The following is a 20,349-nucleotide window of genomic DNA, read 5'->3' on the forward strand; positions in this document are numbered from 1 at the left end:
TTATTCCACCCCACCACTAACACATCTGATTCAACTAACCAACCAATCAAGGCAAGACTTAAATAGTTGATTTAATGAATCAGGTTTGATGGTGCTGGATTTGAACAACACTGCAGCCCTTTCCTAAGTCCCAACAGGAGAGGATCTGATAAACCCATTGAACAGGACTGAGATGAACTCAGGCCGAGAACTCCACAGAGGAAACACAATTATTCAAGTTTTATTTCTTTTTGATCACATAAGCATAAGAGGTTAAGACACAGGAGATGGATAGATTATGTCTATATAAATAAACCCCCTGAGGAGTAAGAAGCCTTGGCTTTATTAAACAGCTCCGATGAGGAGAGGAGGCTCTAAATGTCAGCACAGATTCTGCAGCTCCAGAACCTACCCAGGCCATTTCTCAGTTCGCCCGCTAACTCACAGCAATCTCTTTAAGTGAGAGAGAGAGAAAGTCCACTGTTGAAGGATGACTATTCATTTCCTGCGTGAATGAACTGAGCAGTCATATAAAAGGGCAAAAACCCCACAACTTGGCAGAGACATCCCTCCTTTACCTCCTTTACCTCCTTTACCTCCTCCTCTCCTTTCTGTAAAACACAGGGGCAGCCGAGAGCATTTATTTTGTATGCTGCTCAACATGAATAGCAAAAATATGATAGAAAATACAGGTTAATTCCAGGTTAATGTTCAGTGTAGTTCAGTGTGAGAGTTCAGTGTGTCCTCTTGATCCGGGACAGGAACATGGGACCCCAGGTCCTGCCTTGCTGAGGGACCACCAGGAGGCCAGACCGGGCGGAGCCAGATTGGGCGGGGCCAGATGGGGCGAAGGTCAAGTGGTCAGAGAGGGGCAGGACCAGTTCCTCCTCCAGATCTTGAAGCTCCGCCCCTGGACAGGAGGATAGGACCGCCTCCACCACGCCCTCATTTTCCGCACGGGACAGAGTACAGGTGGTGTAGACGACCACGCCGCCAGGACGCACTGCAGCCAGCGCAGACCTGGAGGACGGGAGACAGGAAGTGATGTCAGCAGATGTGGAGATGGTGGTGTGTATGACATGAGGAAGTGATATCTGAGAGGACATACAGAGAAAGAAAGCTTTCTCAGAGGTCTTGGAGTAAGACTTAGAGAGGTAAGGGTTAAAGGGGCAATATGGGATTGGTTCATCCATTTTTCGGCTTCTAAATGAATGATATATAGCCATTGATTCTTGCCATGGGTTCCTAACTTGCTTCATGAGATTAGTTCAACTGTTTTACCCTGTCAAAACCCAAAATCTTAAAAAAAATAAAAATAAAAAATAAAAAAAAGTGGCAGGGAGACCACTTTGTTATTGTTTGAATCCCAGATTGCCCCTTTAACAAAGCGGATCCTTTGGTTCTCTGGTCCTGAATCCGAAATCGACCTCTAGCCCTTATGTAGACCTGAGAAGATTAAACAGGTGTAAGCAACATTTCCACCTGGTCTATCAGGGAGCAAGATGGCTAACTTCTATATTGCTTACAACTATCCAATCCTCCCAGATCTACACAGGTGCATAGGGGGTAGAAACTAGGAGTTGATTGGAGACATACCTGAGCAGCTGTGTCTGTAGAGTAGGGAGCATGGTCCTCTCCCTCAGCCTTACTGCCCCCTTCTGGACCCCAGAGGTAAACAGCCAACTACGGTCATTAGAACACGGGGCGTCCACCAGCACCTGAGAGAGAGGGGGGGGGGGGGATTCATATGGCGTTAACCACACCCTTAGACCCAGACTACCCTCAGAGGTGTAATGGTGAGAAACCTTGTGACAGAATATCCTACACCTTCCCTTTAATCTACCTCCCTCCCCCGGCCCCCTCCATAGCTCCCCCCCTCTCTCCTCTCCATAATAAGGGAGCTGTTGGATTAGAGCTGGTTCTCCTCTGCTGGGCTCATTAGGCCCAGCTCAATGCCTCCCTGACTGGAGATGCCCTGCCAAGCCCACAGCTGAAGATAGCACAGCAGCTCCTTAGCGCTTGCCTGCCACTTAGGATCACCTTGTAGAGGGTAGCCCACCACTTAGCATCTAGGCTAGCTCTTGGCTTCACCCAGCTAATGTTAACCCAGCAGCCTCTTAGCATCACACAGTGCTTCAACATTGCCCTCTGCTCTTCTCCTGGCATTAGTCGCCTAGACCATGACTTGGTTGAGGCTGGGGCTGAGACAGGGAACCCTCACTGGGAGGGAAGGCTTCTCTGGGGGCAGAGGGCTTCTGTGAGAAGAGTGAGGAGAACAGAGGGCTTCTGTGAGAGGAGTGAGGAGGGCAGAGGGCTTCTGTGAGAAGAGTGAGGAGAACAGAGGGCTTCTGTGAGAGGAGTGAGGAGGGCAGAGGGCTTCTGTGAGAGGAGTGAGGAGAACAGATGGCTTCTGTGAGAGGAGTGAGGAGGGCAGAGGGCTTCTGTGAGAGGAGTGAGGAGGGCAGAGGGCTTCTGTGAGAGGAGTGAGGGCGGAGGGATAAGCGGCTAGTAGGAGATGGAAGCTCTGTATCGTCCCTGAGGTGCTTGATAATCAAACCCGCTGCTTATGTGACTGGAATGATGACTATGATTATAATTAGGCACCTTTTCAGACACACAGGTTCCTGCTGGGAGACATTTCAAAGAAAGAAAAAAAGCCTCCATCTTGTGCTTTTAAAGAATAAACGGTTCTTAGCATGTTGAATGTAGACCAATTTAATCACCATCTAGGCTATGAATCAAGTTGTACACTATAGTGGATCGGCAATGGCCAAATAATAACAACAACAATAATAATAATAATAATAATAATAATAATAATAATAAATAATGGCTAAATATGATCACAGTGTTATACAGGTTTGGGAAACTCACTCCAGGTTAGTGGCCTATCAGGGCAGAGATATCCAAAGCAGAGGACGGTCTCACGCAGAGGCTGTCCCTGTACCGAGGCTCAACACCTCCCCCAGCTGGCCATCTGAGTGAACTACAAGTTAGAATTGTGCACTGTCGATAGAGGCTGCTGTCTCTTCAATGCAAAACGGGTAGAGAAGAACTCATCCATGATTAATAGCCATGTTGACTCTCACTGATTAACCAAGCTAATTTAGCCTGAATTCAGATTAAAGACATATTTTAATGTGACTCGAGAGCAGATGTGGGTATTAGTAAGCTCCATTGCTGTAAGCTTTGTTTTGCCCTTGAAAAAAACAGCTGAACCAAAATAGCCCAGACAGACAGACAGGTTCATATTCATGTCACGATTGGCATGTTTTGCCTGGAGTGAGTTGTGAGTAGCTGCTGTTCCCCCAGTCTCTCTATCAGTCTGTCTGCCTGTCCTTCTAAGCAACTGTACACATTGCATCTTTCTGCCACCCACTGCTCTTGAACTCCTGACCCTGCAGAACCCATGTCAGCTGGGCAGCATCAGGACCTCTCCAGCTGGCCAACACTAAACACTCTGCCAGCTCACTGCTGCAACCCCACCACAACCCCGGCCAAAATCATAGCTAAAAGGACCAGCTATGACTGATGTGAAATCAACTAAAAGGACCAATCATGACACCTTCAAAGCTCTTTCCTCATGTTTTTCCCTCTTCTTTCCATGCCAAGCTTCACTCGATCCTCTAGAGTCTATAGGGGCACCAACATGATCTGTGATCCTTTAAAGCCGAGTCAAACAACCAAGGACACAAAGGAGTAAAAAAAAAAAAAAAAAAAGACCAGGGACAACTGTCTGTCACTTTATTCCTTGTCAATTACCAATTACCTTGTCATACATTCCGGCTGCACTCTGCCCAAAAATCTGTCCATCGAGATTGGTCACAGTGACTGTGTCGCTTAGCGACTGAGGGATAAAGGACTCCAAGGTCTTGGCCAGCCAATCATGTCGGTGATGGTCAAACTCATTACAACACAGCAGAACTGCAACACAATAGCACAACGCACAGTTCTAATTAACATGACCACAATGAAAGATATAATTTTTATTCTTCAAACAGCTTTCAGTCGTGTAATTATACATAATGGAGATGACATCTCTGAAAATACGCAATATGTCTCATACCACGTTACAGTTGTGTAGATTTAGGCTCTAAATGTCAGCACAGTTTCTGCAGCTCCAGAACCTACCCAGGCCATTTCTCAGTTTGCCCGCTAACTCACAGCAATCTCTTTAAGTGTTTTTTTTTTTTTTCACATTTGATTCACACTGGAGAGAGAGGGAGAGAGAAAGAGAGAGAGAGAGTCCACTGTTGAAGGATGACTATTCATTTACTGCGTGAATGAACTGAGCAGTCATATAAAAGGGCAAAAACCCCACAACTTGGCAGAGACATCCCTCCTCCCTACTGAACTACACTGAACATTAACCTGGAATTAACCTGTATTTTCTATCGTATTTTGTTTCATATTTTTGCTATTCATGTTGAGCAGCATACAAAAGAAAGGAGAGGAGGAGGTAAAGGATTACCTCCTTTACCTCCTCCTCTCCTTTCTGTAAAACACAGGGGCAGCCGAGAGCATTTATTTTGTATGCTGCTCAACATGAATAGCAAAAATATGAAACAAAATACGATAGAAAATACAGGTTAATTCCAGGTTAATGTGCTATTCATGCTATTCATGTTGAGCAGCATACAAAATAAATGCTCTCAGCTGCCCCTGTGTTTTACAGAAAGGAGAGGAGGAGGTAAAGGAGGTAATCCTTTACCTCCTCCTCTCCTTTCTGTAAAACACAGGGGCAGCCGAGAGCATTTATTTTGTATGCTGCTCAACATGAATAGCAAAAATATGAAACAAAATACGATAGAAAATACAGGTTAATTCCAGGTTAATGTTCAGTGTAGTTCAGTGTGAGAGTTCAGTGTGTCCTCTTGATCCGGGACAGGAACATGGGACCCCAGGTCCTGCCCTGCTGAGGGACCACCAGGAGGCCAGACCGGGCGGAGCCAGATTGGGCGAAGGTAAAGTGGTCAGAGAGGGGCAGGGCCAGTTCCTCCTCCAGATCTTGAAGCTCCGCCCCTGGGCAGGAGGATAGGACCGCCTCCACCACGCCCTCATTTTCCGCACGGGACAGAGTACAGGTGGAGTAGACGACCACGCCGCCAGGACGCACTGCAGCCAGCGCAGACCTGGAGGACGGGAGACAGGAAGTGATGTCAGCAGATGTGGAGATGGTGGTGTGTATGACATGAGGAAGTGATGTCTGAGAGGACATACAGAGAAAGAAAGCTTTCTCAGAGGTCTTGGAGTAAGACTTAGAGAGGTAAGGGTTAAAGCGGCAATCTTTCATCCATCAGATGAACCCAAAATCTTAAAAAAAAAAAAAAAAGTGGCAGGGAGACCACTTTGTTATTGTTTGAATCCCAGATTGCCCCTTTAACAAAGCGGATCCTTTGGTTCTCTGGTCCTGAATCCGAAATCGACCTCTAGCCCTTATGTAGACCTGAGAAGATTAAACAGGTGTAAGCAACATTTCCACCTGGTCTATCAGGGAGCAAGATGGCCAACTTCTATATTGCTTACAACTATCCAATCCTCCCAGATCTACACAGGTGCATAGGGGGTAGAAACTAGGAGTTGATTGGAGACATACCTGAGCAGCTGTGTCTGTAGAGTAGGGAGCATGGCCCTCTCCCTCAGCCTTACTGCCCCCTTCTGGACCCCAGAGGTAAACAGCCAACTACGGTCATTAGAACACGGGGCGTCCACCAGCACCTGAGAGAGAGGGGGGGGGGGGGATTCATATGGCGTTAACCACACCCTCAGACCCAGACCACCCTCAGAGGTGTAATGGTGAGAGACTTTGTGACAGAATATCCTACACCTTCCCTTTAATCTACCGCCCTCTCCTCTCCTCTCCTCTCCTCTCCTCTCCTCTCCTCTCCTCTTCTCTCCTCTCCTCTCCTCTCCGTAATCTCCTCTACCACAGGGAGCTGTTGGATTAGAGCTGGTTCTCCTCTGCTGGGCTCATTAGGCCCAGCTCAATGCCTCCCTGACCGGAGATGCCCTGCCAAGCCCACAGCTGAAGATAGCACAGCAGCTTCTTAGCGCTTAGCCTGCCACTTAGGATCACCTTGTGGAGGGTAGCCCACCACTTAGCATCTAGGCTAGCTCTTGGCATCACCCAGCTAATGTTAACCCAGCAGCCTCTTAGAATCTCGGAGAGATGGGAGGGAAGGCTTCTCTGAGGGCTTCTGTGAGAGGAGTGAGGAGAACAGAGGGCTTCTGTGAGAGGAGTCAGGAGGGCAGAGGGCTTCTGTGAGAGGAGTGAGGAGGGCAGAGGGCTTCTGTGAGAGGAGTGAGGAGGGCAGAGGGCTTCTGTGAGAGGAGTGAGGGCGGAGGGATAAGCGGCTAGTAGGAGATGGAAGCTCTGTATCGTCCCTGAGGTGCTTGATCATCAAGCCTGCTGCTTATGTGACTGGAATGATGACTATGATCATAATTAGGCACCTTTTCAGAAACACAGACTCCTGCTGGGGGAAATTTCTAAAAAAGAAAAAAAGCCTCCATCTTGGTTCTTAGCTTGTTGAATGTAGACCATCTAAGCTATGAATCAAGTTGTACCCATTTACATTTTACATTTATGGCATTTAGCAGACGTCTTTATCCAAAGCGACTTACAACAAATACATTTGTTTAAGTAAGTGAATCATCTATCCAACAGTCATCATAAGACAAAGTAATCAATGCTCACACCAGGGGCCATTGGCAGTCGCAATGCCAGAGCCTTTATTTTATTATTATTATTATTTATTTATTTATTTTTAATTAACAGGGGAGAACTTGTACAGGGGGGTAGCGGGGGTGAAGAGGTCTTTAGGAGGGACTGTTAAGATGTAGCCTGAAGAGATGGGTTTTCAATCTATGGCGGAAGATCGGTAGTGACTCTGCAGTCCTGACAGTAGTGGGAAGCTCATTCGACCAGTGGGGAGCCAGGACAGTGAAAAGCTGTGACCGAGTGGCGCGGCTGCTGCACCCACGTAGAGGCGGCGGAGCCAGGCGGGCAGCCGAGGTGGAAGAGCGGAGTGATCGTGCAGGGGTTTGGGGGCTAACCAAGTAGGGAGGGGCTGTTCCCTTTGCCGCCCGGTAGGCGAGCACCAGGGTCTTGAATCTGATGCGAGCTGCTACCGGGAGCCAGTGGAGGGTGCGGAGGAGGGGTGACATGGGAGAATTTGGGGAGATTCAACACCAGACGAGCGGCAGAGTTCTGGATGAGCTGCAGAGGTGTGATGGCGGAGGCGGTGAGTCCGGCCAAGAGTACGTTGCAGTAGTCAAGGCGAGAGATTACAAGTGTTTGGACCAAAAGTTGTGCTGCTTCTCTGGTGAGGAATGGACGTATCCTTCTGATGTTGTAGAGGAAGAATCTACAGGAGCGTGCTGTCGCTGAGATGTTCGCCACACAGGATAAGTGGTTGTCAAGAATCACCCCAAGGTTCTTGGCTGTGTGGGAGGAGGTCACAGTAAAGTTCCCTACTGTGATGGAGAAGTCTTGGAGAGGGCAGGCTTTCCCTGGAAGGAAGAGTAGCTCAGTCTTGTCAAGGTTGAGCTTGAGGTGGTGGGCTGACATCCAAGCAGAAATGTCTGCAAGACATGCCAAGACACGTGTTGCCACCTGTGAGTCAAGAGTCAAGGGGAAAGAGAGAAAAAGTTGAGTGTCATCTGCGTAGGTGTGGTAGGAGAAACCATGTGAAGAAATTACAGAGCCAAGAGATTTGGTATAGAGAGAGAACAGTAAAGGCCCAAGGACAGAGCCCTGGGGGACCGTGGGGGACCCTGGGGTAGGAGCGACCAGCCAGGTAGGATGCAAACCAGGAGAGTGCAGAGCCAGAGATGCCCAATTCTGAGAGGGTGGAGAGAAGGATTGGGTGGTTTACTGTATCGAAGGATCGAGGGGGCAGGTGGTTGCCCGCTTGGATGTGACCAGTTTTAGAACATCATCAGGAGAGAGGAGGGAGAAATAATATAATAATAATAATAGCTAAATATGATCACAGTGTTATACAGGTTTGGGAAACTCACTCCAAGTTAGTGGCCTGTCAGGGCAGAGATATCCAAAGCAGAGGACGGTCTCACGCAGAGGCTGTCCCTGTACCGAGGCTCAACACCTCCCCCAGCTGGCCATCTGAGTGAACTACAAGTTAGAATCGTGCACTGTCGATAGAGGCTGCTGTCTCTTCAATGCAAAACGGGTAGAGAAGAACTCATCCATGATTAATAGCCATGTTGACTCTCACCGATTAACCAAGCTAATTTAGCTTAAATTCAGATTAAATACATATTTTAATGTGACTCGAGAGCAGGGGTGGGTATTAGTAAGCTCCATTGCTGTAAGCTTTGTTTTGCCCTTGAAAAAAACAGCTGAACCAAAATAGCCCAGACAGACAGACAGGTTCATATTCATGTCACAATTGGCATGTTTTGCCTGGAGTGAGTTGTGAGTAGCTGCTGTTCCCCCAGTCTCTCTATCAGTCTGTCTGCCTGTCCTCCTAAGCAACTGTTCACTTTGCATCTTTCTGCCACCCACTGCTCTCGAACTCCTGACCCTGTAGAACCCATGTCAGCTGGGCAGCATCAGGACCTCTCCAGCTGGCCAACACTAAACACTCCCACACTACCCCACCGCAACCCCAGCCAAAATCACAACTAAAAGGCCCAATCATGACACCTTCAAAGCTCTTGCCTCATGTTTTTCCCTCTTTTTTCCATGCCAACCAGGGACAACAGTCGGTCACTTTGTTCCTTGTCAATTACCAATTACCTTGTCATACATTCCGGCTGCACTCTGCCCAAAAATCTGTCCATCGAGATTGGTCACAGTGACTGTGTCGCTTAGCGACTGAGGGATAAAGGACTCCAAGGTCTTGGCCAGCCAATCATGTCGGTGACGGTCAAACTCATTACAACACAGCAGAACTGCAACACAATAGCACAATGTACAGTTCTAATTAACATGACCACAATGAAAGATGAGGAGAGCTGTTATTCTTCAAACAGCTTTCAGTAGTGTAATTATACATAATGGAGATGACATCTCTGAAAATACACAATGTCTCATACCACGTTACAGTTGTGTAGATTTTACAATGATGTGTGTGCTATACACATTGATTCAAACAGTTGATAATGTTGTTTGAGAACAGTTTGATTAGTTTTACCCAGCAAAATCTGTATTTTTCTATTTGACTGGGCCTAACCTGGGTTAGCTGTCTGTAGGATGGCCAGGGCTTTCCCTCCGGGTGCTGAACAGAGATCCAGGACCCGGTCTCCGTCCCTCACCCCCAGGGCCAGCACAGGGAGCAAGGAGGCCACATTCAGAAGGTAGTACTGCTTCAGCTGGCCTGGCTGGTGGTGCTGGACGGGGAGACGCACAGGGGTGGGGCGGATGAAACACTGCAGGGAGGAGGGCTCTCTGAGAGGGTGGTGGTGACGACTGGGGTTAGGCTGGGGAGCAGGGGAATCAGGACAAGGAGGTGGCTGTGTGACAGAGTGGGGTAGGTATGAGGTGTTGGTCTCTGGTTGTGGGCTATGGAAGGGGGTGGGGGTGGTATGACTCTGAGGCAGGGCTAAGGTGTCTGGTTGGGGCTGAAGGTGGGAGGGGATGGGGGTGGTAATAGGAGGGTCTGAGGTGTCTGGCTGAGGCAGTAGACTGGTAAAGCCTTGTGCTGTGAGGCTCTGTCTGACGTCCGCCACAGAACTGAAGCGGTTGAGCATGACACCATACTGCCAGCTCTGAGGGTTCAGCAGTACAGCCCTGGAGAAGAAAAGGACAGGGAGGAGACAGGACACAACACAACTGTCACAATCACAGCAGTGACACTAGGGATCCTCAATTTGCAGTACAATTGGATGAAATCCATAAAGAAACCCACACAGAGTGAGATGATGTAGGCCTATTTACCATGAAAAGCACAAACAATTTCAGTGCAGTGCACCCCTGCTTTGTATTGTCACGAATATTGTTTTATTATAACACTATTATTGCTCGAATGTCATGCACCAACTGTATGATTAGAAAAGGTGCTGGATAAAGATGTCTAGACAGACGTCTGAGGCTACCGTAATCAACCTTCATACCTTGCAGACGGCCATAGGGGACCCAGTTCCTCACTGTACTGCTGGTCAAAGTGGTCCAGTATGAGTTGACACACCTGTCTCTCGGGTTTTGACCTTACCTTTAGGCGTATAAAACAAAAGACCAGTTTCAAGCAGGTGGATGATTTGGTAGCGCCCACTGTAGTCAGTAGGACTGAAAATTACAAGGCAGCGTATTTGACCATTTACATTTACATTACATTACATTCATGGCATTTAGCAGACGCCTTTATCTAAAGCGACTTACAACGAATACATTTGTCTAAGTGAGTGATCATGTGAACACTTATGCACTTAAAAAAAACAAAGTAACATAATATACACACTTGTTGTCTGCCTGCCTAATATCAGTGATACATAGCCTGTCATTAATTTCTCCGGCTTGTCATTGTTATTACGGTCATTACCCGTTCGGTCGGAACACTTCGCTGCTTCTTTGACTGTTGAACGGCATGGTGGGAACCTTTAACGGAGGTACACGAAAATAATGTCCGTAGACATTTCACTGCATGATGAGCATGGTGGCAACTGCTGCCCCTCTTTAAGACAACTATTTTCCCCGGAATAAAACGTCCTAACATTGCGCCGCTTATTATGTAGCGTATTTATTGCTCACATCCCTTGACCCAGTGTTTTCTTTTTGCTAGTGTGCTGGTCGTGTCCGTCTCCGTGATGTGCTCTCATTCCCCATGACTGTTAAAACTCAGTTCCCCCTTTCAACCACCCAGCAAATATGACTGTCATGTCTACTCTACATCTACTCTAATTTAAAGTCCAGCATGTAGCGAGCTCATTAGTTTAATTGTGATGACTGTCAGCGACGGTAGTGTGGAGTGTCCATCATTGGTGGAGAGAAAGACACATGAGATTCAATACAAATCATATATGCTTTTATTGGCATTTCATAACAAAAACAAACAGGGTAGAAAATGTGACTATGAAAACCCAAGACGATGTGGCAAACAGTATTATGAAAACATACTAATTCATAAGCTGAAGTGACGAAAGTGTCTTCTACAGAGCAATACAATACAATAGTGAGCTACATAAAGTTATACATGTAGTGTAAACTGAGAAATGTGTCAATTTTGGAATAAAGATGTGAAGGCCAATATCATAATGAACAAAGAAAAAACTAAAGAGTGACTTTCATCACTCATATAGTATTTACATTAAAATATTTCTTTACAAATCAATAAATATTTCAAGGTCCATGAAGTTAAAAAACAAACATAATGGTCCTTTAAGATGGGTTCCTTGCTTGCTAGTACCTGTAAGAGCTACTGTACAAAAGATCAGGGGAAGTTTCCTCATATAATTTCACACATTCATATAAACGCTTCAGCAGCTTCTCATTTATTCGACAAGTCCTCTGAGCTTTAACAATCAGTTTGTAGTGTCCAACACATTCCCTGTCCTATGAATGGCATACAGTACAAGACAGTAAGATTGTGTACAGTAACACTGGCCAAAGTAAATACATAGTAGGAGCCACAAAAGTCTAATGTTACCTACTGAGCATGGGTACACTGTATACAGCCCTTTGTGCGCGCAAAGAATATTTGCAACATAGCTTCATAAAATGTCAGGACATTGTGTAGTGTTGAGTGAAAACCGATTCTTTTCTTCCCATTTCAAGAACCAACTTTCCCTCTTGAATACCCTGTTTAGCTGTCCATCTAATCACGCTTTATGTTCTATCAGTCACACCTTAAGGAGACATTCAATGCAATGCCACTATAAAAAGGTAGTGTGTGGAAAAATAAGAAATGAAAAATATATAGAAAATATATTTCAAGTGTCATTATCGAAAGCATGTTTTTTTTGAAGACACTTTTTCAAATGACTGCACAGTACATATTGTGTGTGTATGTAACAATGTACCATTCAATATCTGACCAAAAACATATGTTACAGTTAGAATCATCATATTTACAGTGTTTATCTCGGAGCAAACACGTCTTATAAAACAAGTGTGTGTGAATGGAGAAGATCTGTTTTCTAAGGTAAGGACCACAAAGTACACTGTATAATACTGATATTAGCAGTAAAAAAGCAAGAAAAAATACTACAGAAGAAATGTGGAGTAGCTTCAGCATCAGGGATGCTCGTCAAATTAAGACATGAAATGACTGATGAAGAACTGCAATGCAACCACAGTCCATTTGTCACTCTGCATTTCTAATCAGTCTGTGAAACGATGCTGTGACCTACACAGAGCCCTAGAAACTCCTCCCCCTCCCTGCCTCTGGCTCTGCAGGGGACCGTCAGCTCCATGGTGATTGGCTGACACATCCCCAGTCTTCCTCTGTGGTGATCATGCCTGCAGTGGTCTACATCTTCCTCTGTGGTGGCCATTAACAGTCTCTAGACAGCACGCACTTGGAACAGAAACCAAAGAAGAGAGCTGTGATTGGGGGGTGGAGGGGTCAGGTGTGTGTGTGTGTGCGTGTGAGGGGGGGGGGGGGGGGGGTTGTGTTGGAAAAGTCAATCAGGGAGGAATTTGGGGAGGTCAGGAAATAACATCATGGGTGTCGCTGTTTGGCCGTTGCCTGTTTGCGACGGGGGGGAGGGGCTTGCCGTAGAAATCTGTGAAAGGGAGAGAGAGGAGGAGGAAAGGTGGTGACTACAATAGCTACATCCACGGTTGCTTCTGGGAGCTGAAATCACTGAAACAGAACACTAATACTGTTGGTAATCCATGTCTCGTTATCAATTTGAAATGTGTTACTCTAAACCAGTGTAAGTAGACTTGCATAACTAAATCAAGACATCAACAGTGTCCAAGAGAAAAGGCGACATGCAGTTTAGAGTGTGTGTGTGTGTGTGTGTGTGTGTGTGTGTGTATCTACAGGTAATGTTAGTTAGTTAGTAAATTAGTAACAACATGAAGATCAGATGTAAGTGAAGATGCATGGCCGTTGTTAACCGCTCCAATCACACAGAGGGGAGACACAGACACAGGTGTTAGTGACAGTGAGAACACAGCTGCAAAAGGACAGAGATGCTGCAGGAGACACTGTGACAGTGCAAACACATGGTGAGTGAATGAGAGAGAGTCAAACCCAGCCATGGTGAGTGAATGAAAGAGTCAAACCCAGCCATGGTGAGTGAATGAAAGAGAGTCAAACCCAGCCATGGTGAGTGAATGAAAGAGTCAAACCCAGGGGTCAATCCATAATACAGCCGTGGTATGGTTAATGAAGGAGTGAAGGAGAGTCAACGGTTAATTCGTTGGTGGTCGACAACATGCAGGACTGGCAGGCAGGTGGGGATCATGTAAACAGAATTACCAGAACGTCTCGTGTCCCCAAGCGGCTCAAGTTTGGGCAGCCTTGACACTTTGGGGGTAGCCCATCCAACTAGATGAAGAAAACAACATGGAACATTTGACATGTTAATACTGTGCTCACAAATGCATATGTGTCTCCAGTCCAACGGCTTTGCTGCCACACCTATGAGGGATTCAAAGGCAATGGGGAAAATGGTCATCTAGAAGAGGTGCATTTTCAGTCAGACCCCATGATCATAACACTGATTATTAATAATTCATTTACGGAACTGAGATCTGTAATGTAAATGCAGACAGCAGCACAAAAAAGAGGCCCATGTCCCATGGGTCTTCTCTTGTCAGTATGCCGTCTCTAACTAATCCTTTCTACCCCCCATCCAACACAACACCTTCAACACTTCTTTCCCCTCCATCCCCTCTTTCCCACCCTCACTCCATCCCAAATGTCCAACTCCCACCCCCACCCCCACCGTGGGGTCTCACCTGGTGGGGGTGGAGGGGTGGGGCTCTCTGGTGCTCCCTCATCCGTTCGTAGGGGGTCCACCCTGTGTTTCCTCTTTAACCTCAGTTTCTTTGTCTTCTTTTTGCCGTGGTCGGCTGAGGCTATAGAGAGAGAGAGAGAGAGAGAGAGAGAGAGAGAGAGAGAGAGAGAGAGAGAGAAAGGTGAGGATTTCACACTTTTGGTGTGTGGGAACAACGTTAGTATTGTGGTCCAGCAGTAATGGATTAGTTTTCGGAGGTTGAGGGGGGAACACACACGCACGCACCCACACACACACACACACCTGACTCAGTACTCTCTGGTGTCTGTCTTTCGCTGTCCTGCTCTTCCTGCTCCTCCTCCTCTTCCTCCTCCTCCTCTTCCTCCTGCTGCCTCTTCTTCTCCTTGTCCAGCTTCAGCTTGTCCTCGTTCTGCAACAACGGAACAGACAGGTCAATATCAATCCGTTACATTCCACATGATTAATGCCAGGCTAGTTCAATCAATGTCAATGCTGACTGAAGCAGCTGCTGACAAGTGTCTGAGCTCAGCCGTCAACAAATCAACAGAGCCAGTGCTGATGTTTGCACACCTCAGCGATGACGCTGCCTATTGGCTGGAAGGGGCTGGTGATGTTGCCGTCGTCCAGCTCCTCCTCCTCGAGTGTCCTGCCCTCTCGGTCTGCTTCCTCCTTCTCTAGCTTATCCCTGTGAGCGGGGGGGACACAAAGTTCATGTTATAGAGGTCACAATCAAACATCAGCTCTCCCTTTACTTTGCTGCCTCTCCCCTCCCCTCCTCCCCTCCTCCCTCACCTCTCCTCCCGTATCCGCCGTACTCTCTCGGCCCTCTCCTTCTTCTCCTGCTCCTCCAGGGCTCTCTGCTCAGCGGTGTCCTTCTGCACGCGCTCAGTGATGGCCTCGTAGTCCTTGGCGATGTTGTTGAGGAGCCAGTTCAGGCCGTTCTTGATGGACTTGTCCACCTTCTTACCGCAGCCAAGGACAGCAGAAGATGGCTCCTGAAGCCACAGACAGGACCAACGACAGGCCTTCAACATTCCATTCAAACGTCACCCTTGTTTATAGCTAGAGTCGGTTAGAACGGAGGGTGAATTTCAGTAGGATCTCTGAGTTAGTAGGGATTAGAATAGCTAAATTCATTACGTATGTCAGTGACATTGGCTTAAAATGACAAGACGCTGAAGAGAGGCTACACGTGTCTTCACATGTTGCAATACAATGTCAAAGTGGAAAAGGATTGAAGACTATGTAAGATTTTAGCTCTAAAAGCAGAGACGTGTTGACATTCAAGACTCAGAAATCTCTCTCCTTTGTATAAGCATTAATGTGATGATCTACTGTGGTTTAGGTGTTGACAACAACAGCTCCAGAAAGTACTGTACTCACAATCTGACACAGACACTTGTTCTCGTTCACCAGCTTCTCCAACAACAGGTTCTCAATGATGTCAGCCTCAGCCAATGCCCCGTCCCGGTCTTGTTTATTTGCCAACCTGAGAGCCAATAGGGAAAGGAGACAGAGAGATGTCAGCTGCTGTTGTGGGTTATAATGGGTGAGCTGACACAAACATATGCTATGGAGTAGAAGGAGGGCACTCAATGCTCCTAGACAGGGGTCTGTACTTTGCTATTCTATTTTAGATCCCAGCAAAAATCTGTTCCTTCTCCATCATTGGTCAATGTGGTGTAGATTGACTGCATTCAAAAAAATCCATGTTTGTTTCTCAATGTGACTGAGAACCTGATTGGTTAGTGTCAATAATTGTTGGGAACTAGGCACGGATAAGTACAACATGGGTGTATTCAGCAACAGATCGAGCAGTCCCACTCACACTAGGACAGGTTTGCCTGCGATTCGCGGGTGCCTGAGGACCTCTGTCATGGTGTCCCTGGTCTCCTGGATCCTCTGGACGTCACTGGAGTCCACCACGAACACCACACCGTACGACTCAGAATAGTAGTTCTTCCAGATCCCTCGGATCTTCTTCCCTCCGCCCAGGTCAAAGATGGTCACCTCAAACTTCCCCTGCTTCAGCTCCACCTTGGAGAAGCCGACTGTAGGGGCAAGATCCTCTGGGCTCTCTGTGATGGAGAAATTGATATTGATTTTCATACATCAATACTACACGCAGCACTGTTGCCAATGGAGATGACAAGATTAAGTGACGTGAATGTTTCAAACAAGTTCATGACTCAAACAGGGATATGATATACAGTATATCCACTCACCGGCCACTTTATTAGGTACACCTGTTCAACTGCTCGGTAACGCAAATATCTAATCAGCCAATCACATGGCAGCAACTCAATGCATTTAGGCATGTAGACATGGTCAAGACGACCTGCTGAAGTTCAAACCGAGCATCAGAATGGGGAAGAAAGGTGATTTAAGTGACTTTGAACGTTGCATGGTTTTTGGTGCCAGACAGGCTGGTCTGAGTATTTCAGAAAACTCACATCATCTCAAACTGGTTTCTTGAACATGACAATGAGTTCACTGTACTCCAATGGCCTCCACAGTCACCAGATCTCAATCCAATAGAGCACCTTTGGGATGTGGTGGAACGGGAGATTCGCATCATGGTGCGATGATCATGTGCAGCCGACAAATCTGCAGCAACTGCGTGATGCTATCATGTCAATATGGACCAAAATCTCTGAGGAACGTTTCCAGCACCTTGTTGAATCTATGCCACAAAGAATTAAGGCAGTTCTGAAGGCAAAAGGGGGTCCAACTCGGCAGTAGCAAGGTGGCCGGTGAGTGTGTGTATATATATATATATATATTCCCTGACACATAAGCAATATGGGAATTCTGCTCTAGGGAGAGGGCTCACCTCCTTGGATACCCCGGACCGTGGCAGTTTTCCCTGCGTTGTCGAGTCCCACCATCACCAGAGTCACTTTCCTGAAGGTCCAAAGAGAGAAGCGGGATTACTAGATGACACTAAGACTCAGATCAAGGGTGAGGTTGGGGGCGAGCAGCAAAGTGCTACTACTGAGTGATCATTACCTTATGATTTGATTATCTTCAAATGAGGCACTCAAGTCAAGTAAAATGTAAAATAACACAAGAGAGTACAAGACATTCAGGGTATTGTGAGAAAAAAAGTCAATGGCATGTGGTAAAGATAATCGTGTGCCGGCAGAGGTACCATCTTTTATGCCCTCACCCTGTCCGTCAAGGTGGTAAGAGGGGCTTAGACTGCCAGGCACAGGGTGCTAACAGCTAGAGCACACAGAGAGAGGGACCTGATCAGCACAGATTGGATGAGTCAGCAGAAGCTCTTTATAGTCTAGCTGACCATCTATGACTCACACACATACACACACACACACACACACACACACACACACACACACACACACACACACACACACACACACACACACACACACACACACACATACACAGTGATGCAGCATAACAGTAGGCTCTTATATGTCCCCATGACGTCTCAGAGTTGAGTCACTACTTAAGAGGTCTGGAGAATAACAACACCTCCACCCTCTACCTCAATCTTTCCAGACCAACCATGCCCAGGGTCTGAGGTGAGATGAGAGCAGGTGGACTCAACTCAGACATGGTTTGGGGTCGGGAAACCTCTGAATGGCTCTTATAAACAAAGGAAGGATAGCTGAAGAGCTATGAAACCTGCGTGTTACATTATTTAGCCTGTATAACGAGTAGGCTATACACATATTGGGTTCCACCACTGACTTTGCACCAACAATCCTTCCCTTCAACTACAAGGAGACAAAGACATATTCTGCAGCAGGGACAGCAAGTGTAGGGTAGGCTATATGTCGGGAGAGAGCAGATAAAACAAAGATAGGCTACACACAGAGCAACCAACAATCCACAGAAACAAACAAACAAACAAACAAACTGCATACACACACTTCCACCCACACAGCTATAAATACTTAACTACGGCACTTGCGCCGCAGGGACATCAAGCGCACTATCCAGGATACTGTCCTCTGCAGCCAAGTGGCCTTCATCAGGGAAGAGCCTGCAACGAGACCCGGAGACGACAGAACTCTAACTGCCCTCGTCCCCTTAACCCTCACCCCCTGGACACACACAAACAGAAACACACACACACACACACACACACACACACACATACATACACACCACCTGCCTAAGATTAGCTGAGGATTTCCTATAAGTCCAGAGAGGATCAGGTCCCTCCTGTCACCATGTGGTACAGAGGTATGGAGAGAGAGAGAGAGAGAGATATAAATACTTATTTATTTTTATATATATATATATATATATATATATATATATATATATATATATATATATATATATATATATATATATATCTTTACTTTCTGATTGTTCTTACCTCTTTATCTTATGATTGTTGTTGATGCTTTGGCAATGTAAACATTTGTTTGTTCATGCCAATAATGCCAATTGAATTGAATTGAATTGAGAGAGAGAGAGAGAGAGAGAAGAGAGAGAGAGAGAGAGAGAGAGAGAGAGAATTAACACTGCCGCATACATCTACTGTCACCCCAGATCAACTCACAGCAAGTGGCACAGGAAAGCACCTCTCTCTGACCTCACCACAGTAACCTTAACCTCTGTGTGCTCTAAGCATCAAGGCACAAGACGGCTCCCCTGTAACAACCATTGCAGATGATGATTTAGTCGTTGCCTGCCTGCATGATGTCAAGCACATACAGTAGATCAGACATGAATGACAAGATGAAAACTGCATCATCATTATCACCACCATCTCAGTTTCCATTTTCTTTAACACTTTTAACCAGTTTACATGAGTGCATGCATTTTACAGCTTTCCTCTCATGAAGTTGTTTGTGAGGAGCAGGTTGAATTTCTGCAGTGTAGTGTACACAGATGGACTTTCTAAAAAGATTTGAAGAATGCAACATCTGTCATCTAGGCCTAAATGTAACGCCACACACCGAACGGCTCAGAAGGTCGCTGTGTCATGGCATCTCAGCTTCGTTGCCTAATTGACAGGCGTATTATACAATAATACATCTCTGTATATGTTGTCACCTTACAGAAAAAAAGTAAGAAACCACTACTGATATAGGTTGAAGTGTATGGATAAAATGAAGATGTGAGAACTTGACAATGTAAATGAAGTACAGGAAAACAGTTGAGAGTAGTCCAACACTGGCCCATTCTGTGATCATCTTCTACATTGAAAATAGTAGAATAGCTACTATTCAGAACACACTCACCTTGCGGGCTCTCGCCAGCGTTTCAACCAGTTGCAGCAGTTCGCCATCAGACTGAACATTGCAGTCCAAATTCAGGTGATCGGATGAAACGGGTCATGTAGCGAACTAACCTAAATCATGGATCGATAACCACCCATCGGATTTTTAGTCAGCTGTCAATGCAGTAGTTATAGACATAACTGAAATATCGGATGAATGATAAGTCACGATCGTACAGTTTCGTGTCTTTTGGCCTTTTCTAACAACACGCCAATTGCATACACTTATCTATACAGTAATGACATCTCGCAAAAGCTACCACTGTTGGATCGCAAGTTACCCCAGCAGATACATCTTCTCTGAAACTTTAATTCACTCAATGACACTTGTAGCTTGCAATTTTGGCTTGCTTAGCTAGCAAAATTAGCAAGCTAGCTAGCTAGCTGTAGCTTCTAGCAGGCTTTGTTAGCTGGGATAGCCTCTTTGTATAAGTTTCATGGTACAGTCAGAAGAGAAATGTCCATCGAAAAATCATATCTATAAATGAAATTAAATATGTCTTCATAGCTAACTGTCTTCATTGAGAAAATTACCCCTAGAGATATTCCGCTTTGTTTACGGCTGCTATGGCTGCTGCAACCGTGGTTACGTCACCAGTGTCAACAAAACAAGCAGCCTCCTTTCATTCTACTGTGACACATTGCATGAGCGCCTCCTGTGGCCACAATCTAAACTAAAGTTATTGATATCTCTCCTATGTCACTGTAGAGGAGGACACAGAAATATACAATGCCTTCGGAAAGTATTCAGACCCCTTCACGAGTTTGTCAGGATCAAGAGAAAATTATGAAATTTGCTGAGTTGGTAGTGACATCCTAATCTACACAGTGTGTAATTGATTCCTATGCAAATCAGAGACCCTATAAAAACAAAGATATTAATTCCAAAATTACATGAACTATTATCCTTGCATTAAGATGGACTCAATTCAACTTATTGAGTATTGTTGATGACATTTTTGCAATTTAGCTCATTTTAAGAGTGTCATAGCAAAGGGTCTGAATACTTATGTATTGAGGTATTTCTGTATTTCAATTTTAATAAATTTACTGAAATTTCTAAAAACCTGTTTTCACTTTGTCATTCTGGGTATTGTGTGTGGATTGATGGCAAATTCTTTTAATTTAATCCATTTTAAATTGAGCCTATAACACAACAAAATGTGGAAAAAGTGAAGGGGTCTGAATACTTCCCCGAAGGCACTGTACTTTGTGAA

General features: G+C 45.9%; 2 protein-coding genes across 4 annotated transcripts; both read right to left on the reverse strand.

Annotated features, from left to right (window-relative positions):
* Nucleotides 1-683: 683 nt before the first annotated feature.
* nsun3 (NOP2/Sun RNA methyltransferase 3) lies at nt 684-10,726 on the reverse strand. The gene is made up of 11 exons (XM_083690886.1): nt 10,482-10,726; nt 10,057-10,154; nt 9,177-9,733; nt 8,741-8,895; nt 5,576-5,697; nt 4,847-5,111; nt 4,691-4,705; nt 4,460-4,474; nt 3,749-3,931; nt 1,576-1,697; nt 684-999 (listed from the first exon to the last, which is right to left on the reverse strand). Exons 1-11 carry the CDS (start codon nt 10,653-10,655, stop codon nt 714-716), a joined length of 1,992 nt encoding a protein of 663 aa, XP_083547012.1. The 5' UTR covers nt 10,656-10,726; the 3' UTR covers nt 684-713.
* A 221-nt stretch (nt 10,727-10,947) lies between these two features.
* On the reverse strand, nt 10,948-19,710 carry arl13b (ADP-ribosylation factor-like 13b). Of its 3 annotated transcripts, XM_083691504.1 has the most exons (11): nt 19,667-19,710; nt 19,095-19,204; nt 16,703-16,773; nt 15,698-15,947; nt 15,253-15,358; nt 14,662-14,864; nt 14,440-14,554; nt 14,152-14,278; nt 13,850-13,969; nt 13,368-13,436; nt 10,948-12,663 (listed from the first exon to the last, which is right to left on the reverse strand). In XM_083691504.1, exons 2-11 carry the CDS (start codon nt 19,151-19,153, stop codon nt 12,587-12,589), a joined length of 1,197 nt encoding a protein of 398 aa, XP_083547630.1. In that variant the 5' UTR covers nt 19,154-19,204; nt 19,667-19,710; the 3' UTR covers nt 10,948-12,586. The 3 variants fall into 3 exon arrangements, with proteins under 3 accessions (XP_083547630.1, XP_083547631.1, XP_083547629.1); XM_083691505.1 differs by having other exon boundaries at nt 10,948-12,455; nt 19,095-19,687; XM_083691503.1 differs by having other exon boundaries at nt 19,095-19,687.
* Nucleotides 19,711-20,349: the final 639 nt, after the last annotated feature.

The sequence above is a fragment of the Argentina silus genome (assembly GCF_951799395.1).
Source record: "Argentina silus genome assembly, chromosome: 19".
In the NCBI taxonomy this organism is placed as follows: Eukaryota; Metazoa; Chordata; class Actinopteri; order Argentiniformes; family Argentinidae; genus Argentina; species Argentina silus.

What these genes read in the sequence shown, in the direction of transcription:
- nsun3 (XM_083690886.1), bottom strand. Translation starts at nt 10,655, where the DNA reads ATGTTAGGACGTTTTATTCCGGGGAAAATAGTTGTCTTAAAGAGGGGC. An exon ending in CCTACAGACAGCTAACCCAG is followed by an intron (nt 8,896 to 9,176) that starts GTTAGGCCCAGT and finishes ATTGTGTTGCAG; the next exon opens with TTCTGCTGTGTTGTAATGAG. An exon ending in CTACAGACACAGCTGCTCAG is followed by an intron (nt 5,112 to 5,575) that starts GTATGTCTCCAA and finishes CCCGTCCTCCAG; the next exon opens with GTCTGCGCTGGCTGCAGTGC.
- arl13b (XM_083691504.1), bottom strand. Translation starts at nt 19,153, where the DNA reads ATGTTCAGTCTGATGGCGAACTGCTGCAACTGGTTGAAACGCTGGCGA. An exon ending in TAGGCAGCGTCATCGCTGAG is followed by an intron (nt 14,279 to 14,439) that starts GTGTGCAAACAT and finishes CCGTTGTTGCAG; the next exon opens with AACGAGGACAAGCTGAAGCT. An exon ending in ACCAGAGAGTACTGAGTCAG is followed by an intron (nt 13,970 to 14,151) that starts GTGTGTGTGTGT and finishes CTCTCTCTATAG; the next exon opens with CCTCAGCCGACCACGGCAAA.